The sequence below is a fragment of the Anser brachyrhynchus genome, assembly GCF_964034855.1.
Source record: "Anser brachyrhynchus genome assembly, chromosome: 29".
NCBI classification, from domain to species: domain Eukaryota; kingdom Metazoa; phylum Chordata; class Aves; order Anseriformes; family Anatidae; genus Anser; species Anser brachyrhynchus.
In genome coordinates this window covers 2620634-2636512 of record NC_137722.1, presented here as the reverse complement: position 1 = coordinate 2636512, position 15879 = coordinate 2620634, and the positions used below count along the sequence as shown (strand labels likewise).

The 15879-nt window shown below is 72.3% G+C and overlaps 1 protein-coding gene across 1 annotated transcript; it reads left to right on the top strand.

Moving 5' to 3' along the window:
- Window positions 1-210: 210 nt before the first annotated feature.
- Window positions 211-14545, top strand: ERBB3 (erb-b2 receptor tyrosine kinase 3). Its single transcript, XM_080570976.1, is given in 31 exon segments — window positions 211-390; window positions 2979-3130; window positions 3214-3400; window positions 4194-4319; window positions 4410-4475; window positions 4551-4669; window positions 5431-5572; window positions 5657-5770; window positions 5845-5965; window positions 6061-6134; window positions 6223-6313; window positions 7322-7521; window positions 7640-7772; window positions 8053-8143; window positions 8223-8377; window positions 8459-8512; window positions 9628-9769; window positions 10002-10121; window positions 10203-10301; window positions 10404-10589; window positions 10667-10822; window positions 11621-11696; window positions 11789-11935; window positions 12033-12130; window positions 12210-12338; window positions 12340-12369; window positions 12622-12693; window positions 13160-13424; window positions 13869-14254; window positions 14257-14298; window positions 14300-14545. Coding segments are annotated over 31 exon segments (3993 nt in total). The 5' UTR covers window positions 211-287; the 3' UTR covers window positions 14417-14545.
- Window positions 14546-15879: the final 1334 nt, after the last annotated feature.

Sequence of the window (15879 nt, the reverse complement as noted above, 5' to 3'; positions counted from 1 at the left end):
GAAGGGACCCGGGGGGGCTGAGCGGGGGCTGGGGGCTGCGGCGGGGCAGAGCCGCCCCTATTCCCCCCCCCCCCCCCGGGTCCCGGGGTGCCGCCGCCGCTCCGGGCCGGGCTGTCCCGGGGGTGGGGGCCCCGCCCCGGCTCCGCCCCGCCCGGCCCCGGCCCCGGCCCCGGCCCCGGCCCCGGCCCGCCCCGGCGGCCCCGCGCCAGGTGCATTCCCCCCGCCGCGCCCGGGCACGCCGCAGCCCGCCGGGCCCCGCTCCGCCGCTCCGCCGAGAGGCGCCGAGGATGGCCCGGCCCCGGTCCCGGTCCCGGCCCTGGGCGCCGCCGCCGCCGCCGCTGCTGCTGCTGCTGCTGCTCCGCGCCCCGGCACCGGGCTCCGCGCAGGCAGGTGGGCACCGGGCACCGGCACCGGGAGCGCTCGGGGGCACCGGGCAGCTCGGGGGCACCGGGGCGCACGCGAGGAGCTCGGGGGGACCGGGGCGTGCGGAGGGAGCGGGAGCTCGGGGCACCGGGGCCGGGGAGGGCACTGGGAGCGCTCGGGGGCACCGGGGCACGGCGGAACCGGGAGACCCGGGAGCGTCCCGGCAGGGGCCGGGGCTGGTTCGCGCTACCGGGTGCCGGGGGGGTCCCCGGGGCGCACTGGGGGGGAAACCGGACCCGGGGGTGCGGCCGGTGCCGGCAGCCCCTTGCGCCCCCTTCCCCGGGACCCCCGCCCCGTTCCCAGTGCCACGACCCGGGGGAAGCCTCGGCCCCGGTGTGTGCTCCTGGGGGGGGGTCCGGTCCTGGCACAACGCGCGGGGCCCTCCCCGTGCCCCCGTCCCGTCCCTCCTGGCATCGAGCCCCCCCGCGGTGCAGGCACCTGCGCCCCCCGCAGCTGCCGGGGCTATTTCGGGCCGTGACGGGATCCGGCCCGGGGGGGCGGCAGCCGGAGCCCCCCGGGACCCCCGGCCCCGCCGCCGCGGGAGGGCTGGGGCGCAGCTCCCGGAAGGATCGGGCCGCCCGGGAGTTGTTTTTCAACCCCAAAAGGAAAACACCGAGGGCAGGACGCGAAGGTGGGGCCGGGCGCGGCGGCGGCGAACGTGCGAGGTGTGCGCAGCGCCCGCGGCCCCGTGGCGGGAGCAGCACCGACACCGGCCGTGTGCCCCCAGCCCTGCCCCGGGCTGCTCCCGCACGACGGCCGCGATGGTGCGAGGACCGGGGGGGGCGCACGACACCCGGGGGGGGCACGCGAGGACTGGGTGTGCACGAGCACCAGGTGCCGGCTCCCCGGGGTGCTGCGGGCAGCTCCCGCCCGGCACCCACTGGTGCCGGTACCGGGGTGAGCAGCACCGGCTCCGTACCCCCCTCCGGTCCCATCCGCAGCCCCCCGCTGCCCGGCCCTGGCTCAGAGCCCCTTTGTTCGGACCCAGGATCCGGCCCCCCCCGGCAGCGGCCGCCCCGTGCACACAGCCCCCTTTGTGCCGCCCGCGGGGCCGGGGGCAGGAGGTCGGGGTCCCCGGCCCCCTCCCCGCCTCCCCCAGCCCCCACCGGTGGTGCTGGGCCCCAGTGCTATTCCTGGCGGGGGGCCGGGGGCCGCGGAGGCACGCGGGCAGATAGCAGCGGCGTGCCGGAGCTGCCGGCGGGGCCCGCGCTGATAACGCCCGGCAGTGCCGGCGCCAGCCCCCTCCCCGCCGCGGGCAGGTGCACGAGGGGGTCCCGGCCTTGGGGGGGGGGGGCCCTCCTGGGTCACCCCCCCACAGCACCGCACGTCCCCGGGACCCCGCTGCCCCCCGGGGCCGGTTCTGCAATGGGGCACCCATCTCAGCCCCCCCACCCCCCACCCCCTTTGGTTTGGGGGTCCCAGCCCCTGCCTTGGCCCTGCCCATCCCCGGGGCGTCGGGGCTGGGGCCGTGCCCCCACGCAGCTGGGACCTTTTTATAGCCCCTTCCCTATGAAAATAGCTCCGGTCGCGGGGGGAGGCGTGGGTCTGCTGCGGGGGGGGTTGGGGGCCCTGCGCCCCTTCCTGCGCCTGCACCGAGCTGCCCGTTCTCTGCAGCCCCCCCCCGGGGGGGGCGCGGGCCCTTATCGGCCCCCGCACCGGCCCAGACAAAGCTGCCATTGACCGCCCTGCGCCCCCCCCCCCCCCCCCGCGGGGCCTGAGTCACGTCTGAGCCCGGGCTGAGCCCCCCGGGGGTGCGGGCCCTCCCCGCCGCGTTTCGGGGGGCTCGGCTCCCCCCGTCCCGCTCTCCACAATCGCCCCTTTGTGCGGCTGCGGGGAGGGGGCCGCATCCTGCCCCGCGCACAAAGGGGCCCTGTCTGCCCCGGCGCGGGGGGGGGGGGGGGGGGGGCAGGGAATCATTAACCCCAGGGCCGGGGTTTGGGGAGGGGGGGGACGGGACAGGACTGGGCCCCTCGGTGCCCGCAGGGATTTCGGGGGGGCCGGGCCGGGAGTCCAAAGTCCGGGCGTCGCGGGAGCGCCGGGAGGGGGGGGCCCTGCCCGCGGCACCCGCCTTGCGCAACCCTTGCCCGGCCGGTTCGGGCGCTGCGTAGGGGAGGGCGGGGACGCCGGGGGGGGGCACGGGGACACCGGGGTGGGGGCACCACCGTGGGGGGGACGGGAGCACCTTGAGGGCACCACCAGGGCCTGCGTGGTGGGGGGCACCGTGGGGGGAGCGAAGGGGTCGTGGGTAGGATGGGAGGGACAGGGGTAAGGCCACTGGGGGGGGGGGGCACGGCCATTGTGGGGGGCACGGCCACCATGGGTGGGAGAGGGAACCCATGGGGGACATGTCCGGGGGAGAGGGGCACCACGACGGGACACAGATGTGGCCATCGGGTGGGGAATGTGGCCAGCATGGAGTGGGGGGGGGGCACGGCCAGCGCTGGGGGAACGTGGCCAGCACCAGGGGGGCCACGGCCTGCACTTGGGGGGGACGCGGGGGGCGCCCAGTGGTGCCCGCCCGTCCCCGTGGGGCACCCACACGGCTGCACCCGCAGTGTGCGCGGGGACGCTGAACGGGCTGAGCGTGACGGGGGACGCGCAGCACCAGTACCAGACGCTGCACAAGATGTACAACAACTGCGAGATCGTGATGGGCAACCTGGAGATCGTCCTCATCGACCACACGCAGGACCTCTCCTTCCTGCAGGTGGGGGGGGGGGGAGGGGGGCGCGGGCCCCCTCCCGCCCGCCGGCCGCAGGGGCTGAGGCGTCCCCATCCCCGTCCCCGCAGACCATCCGGGAGGTGACGGGCTACATCCTGATCGCCATGAACGTCTTCGCCTCGCTGCCGCTGCAGAACCTGCGCGTCATCCGCGGCACCCAGTTCTACGAGGAGAAGTACGCGCTCTTCGTGCTGCTCAACTACAACCCCAACACCACGCACGCCCTGCGCCAGCTCGGCCTCAACCAGCTCACGGGTGAGGCCCGCGGTCCCCGTCCTGGAGCCTCGCTGTGCCCCCGTGGTCCCCGTCCCCTTGCGGTGGTGCTCCCCAGTCCCCAACCCCTTACGGTGCTGACCCCGATGGTCCCCAGTCCCCATCTCGTTGTGGTTCCTCAGTGCCCCCCGGTCCCTATCCTATTGCGGTGCTGTTCCCTGGTCCCCATCCCATTGGGGTGCTGTCCCCTGGTCCCCATCCTGTTGCGGTGCTGTCCCCCAGTACCACCAGTTTCCCATCCCATTGCGGTGCTGTCCCCCAGTACCACCAGTTTCCCATCCCGTTGCGGTGCTGTCCCCCAGTACCACCAGTTTCCCATCCCATTGCGGTGCTGTCCCCCAGTACCACCAGTTTCCCATCCCATTGCGGTGCTGTCCCGCAGTGCCCCCTGGTCCCCATCCTGTGGCGGTGCTGTCCCCCAGTGCCCCCTGGTCCCCATCCTGTTGCGGTGCTGTCCCCCAGTACCACCAGTTTCCCATCCCATTGCGGTGCTGTCCCCCAGTGCCCCCTGGTCCCCATCCCATTGCGGTGCTGTCCCCCAGTGCCCCCCGGTCCCCATCCCATTGCGGTGCTGTCCCCCTGTACCCATCCCGTTGCGGTGCCATCCCCTCTTGCTCCCCACGCTGCGCACCCCGATCCCGCTCTGAGCCCCCTGGGGGCTGTACCCCACCCCCCACCCCCCCCCACCCCGGTTTCCCCACCCTGGTGCGGGTCCCCCCGGTGCGGGGCAGAGCCGGGGGGGTGCAGCCCCAGCGCCCACGGCCGCTCCCCGCAGAGATCCTGGCCGGCGGTGTCTACATCGAGAAGAACGAGCAGCTCTGCCACGTGGACACGGTGGAGTGGCGGGACATCATGCGGGACCCCCGGCTGGAGCCCGTGGTGGGGGACAACGGCAGGGCATGTGCGTGGGGGGGGGGCGTCAGGGGCACGGGGGGGGGCTGGGGGTGGGGGGGTCCCGCACCCCAGGCTGATCCCGCTGCGCTTCCCACAGGCGCCCCGTGCCACGAGAGCTGCGGCGGGCACTGCTGGGGGCCCGGCCCCGAGGACTGTCAGAAATGTGGGTACCGGGGGGGGGGGCTGCAGGGGGGGGGGGTCCTGGCCCGGGTCCCGCTCACCCCCTCCCTCCCCGCAGTGACCAAGACCATCTGCGCCCCCCAGTGCAACGGGCGCTGCTTCGGGCGGGCGCCCAACGAGTGCTGCCACGAGGAGTGCGCGGGGGGCTGCACCGGCCCCCGGCAGACACACTGCTTCGTACGTGGGGGGCTGCGTGTCCGTCCGTCCTTCCCCCCCCCGCCTGTCTGTCCGTCCATCCCCCCGCGCATCCGCCCGTCCGTCCGTCCTCCTGTGCGTCCACCCGTTTGTGTCCCCCCCCCCCCCCGCGTGTCTGTTTGTCCGCCCGTCCCGTGGGGAGGGGGGGTCTTGTCCCTGCACCTCCAGGCGGGCGTGGGACAACGCCGGGTGGGGGGTGTCCGTGTGTCGATCTGTCCGTCCGTCCACCTGCCTGTACGTTTGCCTGCGCATCCGTCCGTCCATCCACCCACGTGTCCGTCTGTCTGTGCGTGGGTGGGGAGGGACCTCGCCTGCGTGCTCCCGGGGTGGGCATGGGGCAAGGCTTCCTGTGGGGGGGGGGGCAGGGGAGCTCTGTCCACGTGTCCGTCCGTCCGCGTGTCCGCTGCTCTGTCCGTCCGTCGCTCTGCCTGTGCGTGCCCGTCCGTGTGTCCTTCGGCGTCCTCCATCCTTCCGTCTGTCTGCGGGGAGGGAGCTGATCCACGTGCCCCGGTGCCTGTCCCCGGTGTCCGTCTGCCTGTCTGCGCGCCCCAGGGTCTGCGCCTGGTGTCCGTCCGTCTGTCCGTGCGCCCCGGTGTCCTTCCGTCCGCCTGTATGCCCTGGTGTCTGTCCCCAGTGTCCTTCCATCTGTCTGCCCGTGCACCCCGGTGTCCTCCCATCTGTCTGTGCGCCCCGGTGTCCGTCCGTCTGTCCGCGCACCGACGGCCCCGCGGCTGTCCCCGCAGGCCTGCCGGCACTTCAACGACAGCGGGGCGTGCGTGCCGCTGTGCCCCCAGCCCCTCATCTACAACAAGCTCACCTTCCAGCTGGAGCCCAACCCCGACACCAAGTACCAGTACGGGGGCATCTGCGTCCGGAGCTGCCCGCGTGAGCAGGGCGCCGGGGGGGGTCAGGGGGGGTCACCGGGGGGGCTGGGTCCCTAACTGTGAGCCCCCCCCAACAACCCCACAGATAACTTCGTGGTGGACCAGAGCTCCTGCGTCCGCGCCTGCCCCAACGACAAGATGGAGGTGGAGAAGAACGGGCTGAAGATGTGCGAGCCCTGCTCGGGGCTGTGCCCCAAGGGTACGGGGGGGCCGCGGGGCTGGGGGGGTGGGGGGTGGGGGGCAGGATGAGCCCTGACCCCCCCCATCCCGCAGCCTGCGAGGGCACCGGGGCCGGCAGCAAGTACCAGACCGTGGACTCCAGCAACATCGACACCTTCGTGAACTGCACCAAGATCCTGGGCAATCTGGATTTCCTCATCACCGGCCTCGAGGGGTGAGCGGGGTGGGCAGGGAGGACCGGGGTTGGGGGGGGTTGGGGGGGGCCGGGGGGCTCGGCCCCCCTCCCGGGCTGACGCTGCGGCCCCGCAGGGATCCCTGGCGCAACATCTCGGCGCTGGACCCCGAGAAGCTGAACGTCTTCCGGACGGTGCGGGAGATCACGGGTGAGGCACGGGGCTGCTGGGGGGCACGGGGCCGCTGGGGGGGGGGTGTGGGACCCCCCCCCCTCGAGCCCAGCCCGGCCTCCCCCAGGGTACCTCAACATCCAGTCCTGGCCCAAGCACATGCACAACTTCAGCGTCTTCTCCAACCTGGTCACCATCGGGGGACGGAGCCTCTACAAGTGAGCCCCCCTTCCCTGCCCCCCCCGTCCCCCACACCCCCAATCCCCTGCACACCCCCCCCGTCATTCCCTGTCCCTGCATCCCTCATCTGCACATCCTCCGTCACCCCCTGGCTGTTCCCCGTGCCCCCATCCCGTTACTTTCCCCGTTCCCCCATCCCATTATTTTCCCCCATTCTTTCCATCCCGTTATTTTCCCCCATTCCCCCATCCCGTTACTTTCCCCCATGCCCCCATCCCGTTACTTTCCCTGTTCCCCCACCCTGTTACTTTCCCCCATGCCCCCATCCCATTCCTTTCCCCATTCCCCCATCCCGTTACTTGCCCCCATCCCGTTACTTTCCCCCATTCCCCCATCCCGTTACTTTCCCCTGTTCCCCCATCCCATTACTTTCCCCCATTCTTTCCATCCCATTACTTTCCCCCGTTCCCCCATCCCGTTACTTTCCCCCATGCCCCCATCCCATTACTTTCCCCATTCCCCCATCCCATTACTTGCCCCCGTCCCCCCACCCCGTTACTTTCCCCCGTCCCCCCATCCCATTCCTTTCCCCGTCCCCCCGTCACGTTATTTTCCCCTGTCCCCCCATCCCGTTACTTGCCCCCATCCCGTTATTTTCCCCCGTTCCCCCATCCCATTCCTTTCCCCGTCCCCCCATCCCGTTACTTGCCCCCATCCCGTTATTTTCCCCCGTTCCCCCATCCCATTCCTTTCCCCGTCCCCCCGTCCCGTTATTTTCCCCCGTCCCCCCATCCCGTTACTTGCCCCCATCCCGTTATTTTCCCCCGTCCCCCCATCCCATTCCTTTCCCCGTCCCCCCGTCCCGTTATTTTCCCCCGTCCCCCCACCCCGTTACTTTCCCCCGTTCCCCCATCCCATTCCTTTCCCCGTCCCCCCGTCCCGTTATTTTCCCCCGTCCCCCCATCCCGCTACTTGCCCCCGTCCCGTTATTTCCCCCCGTCCCCGTGCCCCAGCCCTGTGCACCCCCCCTGACCGCCGCCCCGCAGCCGGGGTTTCTCCCTGCTCATCATGAAGAACGAGAACGTGACGTCGCTGGGGCTGCGCTCGCTGCGGGAGGTGAGCGCGGGCCGCGTGTACATCACGGAAAACCGGCGCCTCTGCTACCTCCACACCGTGCAGTGGGCCGCGCTCAGCCGCCGCCGCGCCGACCTCGACATCAAGAACAACAAACCCCGCAGCAAGTGCCGTGAGTCGGGGCCGCCCGCGTCCCCCGCCCCGGGACGGACGGACGGACGGATGGGGTGGGGTGTGGGGGGGGGATTGGGGGGCCGGGGGGGCCCTGCGCTGAGCCCCGTTCCCCGCAGAGCAAGAGGGGAAGGTGTGCGACCCGCTGTGCTCCGCCGACGGGTGCTGGGGTCCCGGCCCCGAGCAGTGCCTGTCCTGCCAGCACTACAGCCGCCGGGGCGTCTGCGTGGCCTCCTGCCACTTCACCGAGGGGTGAGGAGCACCCTGGGGTGGGGGCTGGGGGTGGGCACCGGCGTGGGATCGACACCAGGGGATGGGCTCCAGGGTGGGCGCCGGGGTGGGATCGACCCCAGGGGACAGACCCCAGGGTGGGCGCTGGAGTGGGATGAACCCTACAGGAGGGCACTGGGGTGGGACAGACCCCACAGAGGGTACTGGGGCTGGCAGGACACCAGGGTGGGCTGGTGGCGCCGACCCCAGGGTGCTGGGGTGGGCTCGCTGCTGACCCCCGCCATGTCCCCCCCCCCCACAGGGAGACGCGGGAGTTCGCCCACGGGACCGAGTGCTTCGAGTGCCACCCCGAGTGCGAGCTCATCGAGGGCGGCATCACCTGCAACGGCTCGGTACGGCTGCGCCCGGGGGACCCGTGGCGGGGGGCGTCCCCGAGGGTCCCCGACGCTTTCTCACCCCCCCGCCCCGCAGGGCGCCGACACCTGCACCCGCTGCGCCCACTACCGGGACGGGCCCCACTGCGTGGAGAGCTGCCCCGAGGGCATCCTGGGCGAGCGCGGCCCCATCTACAAGTACCCGGACGCCAGCCGCGAGTGCCGGCCCTGCCATGAGAACTGCACCCGGGGGTGCGTGGGGGCCTGGGGGGGGGCCTTGGGGGGTGGGGGGGCAGGGGGTGCATGGGTCTCATCCCTGCTCTGCTCCCACAGGTGCCTGGGGCCGCTGCTGCGGGACTGCCTGGGGGACGCCCTGCCCAGCTCCAGGTACGGGGGGGGTCTGGGGGGACTCTGGGGTCACGGTGCCATGCTGTGCCATGCCGCACCAAGCACGCGGAGCTGTGTGGCCCAGGGCTGTTTTGTGCCATGCCATGCTGTGCCGTGCCGCGCCGTGCTGTGCCATGCTGCTCCATGCCATGTCACACTGAGTTGTGCCGCGCTGTGCCGTGCCGCGCCATGTCACACCAAGCTGTGCTGCGCCGTGCCGTGCCATGCTATGCTGTGCCATGCTGCCCCGTGCCATGTCACACCGAGCTGTGCCGCGCCGTGCCGTGCCATGCTGCCCCGTGCCATGTCACACCAAGCTGTGCCGCGCCGTGCTGTGCTGTGCCATGCTGCCCCGTGCCATGTCACACCGAGCTGTGCCGCGCCGTGCCGTGCCATGCTATGCTGTGCCATGCTGCTCTGTGCCATGTCACGCTGAACTGTGCTGTGCCATGCTGTGCTGTGCCATGCTGCACCGTGCCGTGTCACACCAAGCTGTGCCATGCCGTGCTGTGCCATGCTGTACCGTGCCCTGCCGTGCTGAGCTGTGCCGTGCTGCACTGTGCCATGCCATGCTGTGCTGCACCGTGCTGTGCCATACCCTGGTACATTGCTGTGCCATGCTGCGCTGTGCTCCTTTACACCTTGCCGTGCTGTGCTGTGCCATATGGTGCCATGCTGTGCCGTACCGTGCCGTGCTGCTCTGTGCCGTGCTGCTCTGTGCTGTGTCACACCGAGCTGTGCCATGCTGCGCCGTGCCACGTAACACCAAGCCATGCCATGCCATGCTGTGCCGTGCCGTACTGCGCTGTGCCACGTCACGCTGAGCTGTGCCGTGCTGAACTGTGCCATGCTGTGCCGAGCCATGCCGTGCTGCTCTGTGCCGTGCTGTGCCGTGCCATGCTGCACCGTGTCGTGTCACACTGAGCCGTGCTGCTCCATGCCGTGCTGTTCCACGCCGCACTGCACTGTTCAGGGCCATTGTCTGCCCACGCGGGTGCTCGGGTTCCACCCCCCCCCCCCGGGGGCTGGGGCATCGCCCCCACACCGGGGACAGCCGTGGGAAGCACGTGGGGCACGGCAGCAGCCGGAGCTGAGCCCCGTCCCCCCGCGCCCAGGAAAGCCCCCACGGTGATCGCGGTGCTGGTGGTCGGTGGGCTCTTCCTCTCCTGCTCCTGCTTCCTCCTCTGCCTGCTCTACTGGCGCGGCAAGAAGATCCAGAAGAAGCGGGCGATGCGGCGCTACCTGGAGAGGGGAGAGGTGAGCTGGAAGATGGGGGGCTTGGGGCTGCACGGGGGGGGTTCAGCAGCTGTGGGGGGCCCTTGCTCTTCTCCATCCCTCTCCACACCCATCCCTCTTTTTCTGCCTCTGTCCACCCCCATCTACGGTGTCCATCCCTGTTATCCATCCTCGTCCCTGGCTCTCGGTCCCCTCCTCTCCGTCTCCATCCCCGTCTCCATCTCCGTCCCCATCTCTGTCCTGCCCGGGGCAGAGCCTGGAGCCGCTGGACCCCAGTGAGAAGGCCAACAAGGTTCTGGCCCGCATCTTCAAGGAGACGGAGCTGAAGCGCCTGAAGGTGCTGGGCTCCGGTGTGTTCGGGACCGTGCACAAGGTGCGTGGGGGGCTCGGCCGGGGGGGGGGGGTGCAGCGAGGGTTGGGCACGGCGCTCACCGGGGTGTCCCTGTTCCCGCAGGGCATCTGGATCCCGGACGGGGACTCCATCAAGATCCCGGTGAGCATCAAGGTGATCCAGGACTGGAGCGGGCAGCAGTCCTTCCACGCCGTCACCGACGTAAGTCAGGGGGGGGCTGCGGCTGCTCCCCGCCGCGGGCTGGATCCTGCCCTGGGCTCATCTCACGGAGCCCCCCCCCCCCACCCCCTGTGTCCCCCCCAGCACATGCTGGCCATCGGCAGCCTGGACCATGCCTACATCGTGCGGCTGCTGGGCATCTGCCCCGGACCCCAGCTGCAGCTGGTGACCCAGCTCCTGCCGCTGGGCTCCCTCCTCGACTACGTCCGCAAGAACCGCGACGGCATCAGCCCGCAGCTGCTGCTCAACTGGTGCGTGCAGGTGGCCAAGGTGAGTGCCCGGGGCCAGGGGTGCCCCCCCCCGCCACCCCCCCTCGAGCCCCCAGCCCCGCTGACGCCGCCCCGCAGGGGATGTACTACCTGGAGGAGCACCGCATGGTGCACCGCAACCTGGCCGCCCGCAACGTGCTGCTCAAGTCGCCCAGCCAGGCCCAGGTGGCCGACTTCGGCATCGCCGACCTCCTCTACCCCGATGACAAGAAGTATTTCTACAACGAGGTCAAGGTGGGTGCCGGGCGGGGACCCCGTGCCCCCCCGTGTCTGCTGCACTGTGGGGCACCCCTGTGCGTGTGTGTCCCCAAAACCCTGTGCCATGGGGCACCCTCCTTCTGTGTCCCCAAATCCCCTGTGCCGTGGGGCACCCTCACTCCGTGGGTCCCCAAACTCCTGTGCCGTGGGGCACCCCCACTCTGCATGTCCCCAAGCCCCTTGTGCCATGGGACACCCCCATTCTGTGACCCCCAAACCCCTGTGCCACAGGGCACCCCCCCTTTGTGTGTGTGTCCCCAAAACTCCTGTGCCATGTGGCACCCCTACTCTGTATGTTCCCCAAACCCCTGTGCCACGGGGCACCCCCTTTCTGTGTCCCCAAACCCCCTGTGCCATGTGGCACCCCCACTCTGCATGTCCCCAAACCCCCTGTGCCACGGGACACCCCCCTTCTGTGTCCCCAAACCCCCTGTGCCACGGGACACCCCTACTCCATGTGTCCCCAAACCCCCTGTGCCACGGGACACCCCTACTCCATGTGTCCCCAAACGCCCTGTGCCATGGACGCCCCCCTTCTGTGTCCCCAAACCCCCTGTGCCACGGGGCACCCCCCTCCACATGTCCCCAGCAGGACAGGACACCCCGTCCCCTCCGTTCCCCTGCGCCTTGGGCTGTCGCCTCCCTGTCCCCATGTCCCCTCCCTGTCCCCATGTCCCCTCCCTGTCCCCATGTCCCCTCCCTGTCCCCGTGTCCCCCCAGCCGCTCGCCCACCCACGTGCCCCCCCCCCAACCCCGACCCCGCTGCCCTTGCAGACGCCCATCAAGTGGATGGCGCTGGAGAGCATCCACTTCGGCAAGTACACGCACCAGAGCGACGTCTGGAGCTACGGTGAGCACGGGCGCCCCGCCGCACCCCCCCCCCCCCCTCCGGACCCCCGCCACCCCCCGGGGCTCACGGGGCGGGGGGGGCCGTCCCTGCAGGTGTGACGCTCTGGGAGATGATGACCTTTGGGGCCGAGCCCTACGCCGGCATCCGGCTGGCCGAGGTGCCCGACCTGCTGGAGAAGGGCGAGCGGCTCTCGCAGCCCCAGATCTGCACCATCGACGTCTACATGGTGATGGTCAAGTGTGAGTAGGGGGGCTCAGCCGGCTGCTGGGGGGGGCCCGGATCGCTGCCCACCCCCCCCACACCCCGCTCTGAGCCCCAGCCCCCCCCCCCCCCCAGGCTGGATGATCGACGAGAACATCCGCCCCACCTTCAAGGAGCTGGCCAACGAGTTCACCCGCATGGCCCGCGACCCCCCGCGCTACCTGGTGATCAAGGTGAGCGCGGACCCCCCCCCTTTCACCCCCCCCCCCCCCAACTCCGCTTCCCGCAGCCCCTCACGCACCCTCCCCGCAGCAGGAGAGCGGGGCCGCGCCGCCCGCCGAGCCCCCCACGCTCAGCGACAAGGAGCTGGATGAGATGGAGACGCTGGAGCTGGAGGAGGAGGAGCTGGACGCGTCCTTCGGCCTCGCCGCCGGGCTCTACCCCCCCCCGGCCACGGGGCAGCTGCACCCGGGTGAGCCCCCCCCCCCCCCCCAAACCCCGAGTGCCCCCAGCGGGGTCTGCATGGGACATGGCACGGGGCTCCCCCCCCCCCCAGCCCCGGGACGGGACGCGGCGCTGCCCCACGGCCCCATCATCCCCCGTCCTCTTCCTCGCCCCCGTGGGACCCCAGCCCCATTTCCGCGGTGTGGTGGGGGGGCCCCAACCCTTTGCCCCGTCCCCCCGCCCCCAGCTCGGTGCCAGCCCCCCCCGTGTCCCCCCGCAGAGCCCCAGCCTGCTGAGCCCCCCGGCCGGGTACATCCCCATGAACCAGCCCAGCCTGGGCGGCAGCCGCCAGGTACTGGGGGGGGGGGGGGCAAGGTGGGGTGCGGGGAGCTGGGGGGGGGGGGGCGAAGGGGTGACCATAGGGGAAGAGGCAGGAGGGCGAGGGATGACAATTTGGGGAGGGGGGGGGGAAGAGATGACAATGGGGGGCTGAAGGGATGACAAGGGGGGGGCGAAGGGATGACGATGGGGGAAAAGGGGTGACCATGGGGGGGCAAAGGGATGGGGGGGAAGAGGTGACCAAACGGGGGGGCAAATAGATGACAATGGGGGGGGTGAAAGGACGACAGTGGGGGCCGAAAGGGGTGAAAATGGGGGCCAATGGGATGGCAGTGGGGGGGGGGAGGGGGTGAAAGGACGACAGTGGGGTAAAAGGGGTGACCCCTGTGAGCGGAGGAGCTGGAGCTCTGGGGTCGGGGGGGGGGGGGGGGCATGGGGTGGCCGTGAGGGCCCCGTCACTGGTGTTTCCCCCCCCCCAGGGCACGGTGACCCGGCTGCCGCGGCGCAGCCGCCAGGAGTCCCTGGGGCGCACGGTGTCGGAGTCGTCGGAGGGCCGGGGCACGGCCTCGGAGCTGGACCTGGCCGAGGGGCTGTCGCTGGCGGGGAGCCTGTGCCGCAGCCTGCGCTCGCGGGGGGACAGCGCCTACCTGTCCCAGCGGGAGAGCTTCCCCCCCCCGCCCCCCAGCTCCGAAGGCAGCGAGGAGGACGCCAACGGCTACGTCACCCCCAGCTGCGCCGGGAGGGGTGAGGGGGTCCCGGCCCGCCCCCCCCCCCCGGGGGTCCCGGCCCAGCTGGGGGTGGGAAGGGGTCCGGCCTCGTAGGGCTGGGGTTAGGGGGGGTTGTCCTGTCCCCTTGGGTGGGGGTCTCCTGTCCTCGTGGGTGGGGGTCTCCTGTCCCCGTGGGTGGGGGGGTCTCCCGTCCCCATGGGTGGGGGGTCTCCTGTCCCCGTGGGTGGGGGTCTCCTGTCCCTGTGGGTGGGGGTCTCGGCAACAGCCTCAGGTTAAGGGACCCACCTTGCAGGGCGGGGGGGGCGCCCACCTTTTAGGAGGTGAGGGCCGGGGGCCAGGTGGACCCCCTCAGCCCCCTCCATGCTCAGCACCAGCCCCGGGGGCAAAGCGGGGGTGCCGAGGGCAGGATTGGGGGGGGGGGATGGCTGCTTTCTGACACCCCCCCCCCCCCACCCTGCAGACCCAGAGCCCGCCGGGGTCTTGGTGCCGGATCCGGAGGAGGAGTACGAGTACATGAACCGGCGCCCCGGGGCACCCCCGGGTGCCCCCCCACCCCGGCCGGCCTCGCTGGAGGAGCTGGGCTACGAGTACATGGAGGTGGGCTCGGAGCCGGGTGCCCCCCCCGGAGCCCCCCCGGGCCGCGGGGAGGAGGAGGAGGACTACGAGTACATGAACAAGCAGCCGCGGCTGAGCCGCTCGCTGGGCAGCGTGGGCGGGGGGCCGGGACCCCGGCACGAGGGCGGCCCCCCCCGGCACGACGGCTACACCGACATGCGGCCGGGGGACGCCACCACCCCGGCCCCCGCCGAGGAGCAGGGCTACGAGGAGATGGAGGCGGTGCTGGCCCCCCGCGGGCCCCCCCCTGCCCCGGCTGCCGCGGCCCCCCCGGACCCCCCCCCCGGCTGCATGAAGCCCCTGCGCAGCCTGGAGGCTTCGGACTGCGCCTTCGACAACCCCGACTACTGGCACAGCCGCCTCTTCGCCAAGGCGGACGCCCAGCGGACGTAGGGGGCCCCCCCCCCACCCCACCCGGGCCCCCCCCAGCTGTTTACACTGGATATGAAGGATCCCCCCAGCCCGTGCCAGATGGGGGGGGGGGGGGGGGGCGGGAGCCGAAACTCCCAGGGGGCCCCAAAGGGTGGGAATGGGGCTGGGGGGGGCAGCCCGGTGTAGGGTGGGGGCTGATCCTGACCCCCAGCCCCGGGGGGAGTGCGGGGTCCTGGGCCCGTGTCCCCCTCCTTCCCCTGCTCTGCCCAAGGGCCCCCCCCAGGCGCTCCCCCCCCGCCCCGTTCCAGGGTGCTCCCGGGTGCAGGACCGTGGCGTTGACCCCCATTTGGGGAGAGGGGGCCCAGCTTGGGGGCCGTGACCCCCCCCCTCTTTAGGTCTGGGGTCCCCTTTTGGGGCCGTGATCCCCCTTTGGGTCTGGGGTCGCCCTTTGGGGCTGTGACCCCCCCCCCCTTTGGGGCCATGAATCCCCTTAGGGTCTGGGGTCCCCCTTTGGGGCCGGGGTCCTCTCGGCTGCCGCAGCCAGGACGTCTGGGCAGGGAGGCCCCACTTTTCCCCATTCCCTGCTGGAGCTGGGCAGGGGAGGGCACGTTTTTGGGGTGCCCCCCCTGCAGCGCGCCCCAGCCCGGTGGGCTGGGGGGCCCGTTCTCAGGGACCCCGGTGGCAGCCAGGCCAGGGGTGTTGCCCCCCCCGTGTGCTCCGCAGGGCGGGGAGGGCTGTGCTGGCGGGCAGGGGTTGGGGTGCAAGCGGGACCCCCGCGACCCCCCCCCCCCCCGGTCTGGAGCCGGTTCTGGTGTAAATGCACAATAAAGACGAAGGGACACGGAGCGGGCGTGCTGGTGGTCCTGGGGCTGGGGGGGGCGTGGGGCTGGGGGGGGCGTGGAGCAGGGGCTGGGGGGGTCGTGGGGAAGGGGCTGGGGGCTTGGAACAGGGGCTGGGGGGGGTCCTGGGGGTGGGGGGGGTCGTGGGGCTGGGGGGGGTCGTGGGGAAGGGGCTGGGGGCTTGGAACAGGGGCTGGGGGGGGGGTCCTGGGGGTGGGGGGGGTCGTGGGGCTGGGGGGGGTCGTGGGAGCAGGGGCTGGGGGCTTGGAAGAGGGGCTGGGGGGGGTCGTGGGGCTGGGGGGGGGTCGTGGGGAAGGGGCTGGGGGCTTGGAACAGGGGCTGGGGGGGGTCGTGGGGCTGGGGGGGGTCGTGGGGCTGGGGGGGGGCTTGGAACAGGGGCTGGGGGGGGGGGTCCTGGGGCAACAGTTGGGGGGTGGGGACATGGGGTCAGGGCAGGGGCTGGGTCTGGCCCCATGGGGTTGGGACCGGGGCCGGGGGAGGGGGGTGCGGCGCTGGGGGCTCTCTTGGGGCTGCGATCAGCGGGACCCCCCCCCCGGGCAGCGCCTCCCGCCCGCCATGCCCCGAGCAGCCCCCTCTCTTCCGTCCTCCCGCCTCCACCGCTCCGAACTACACTTCCCATCACCC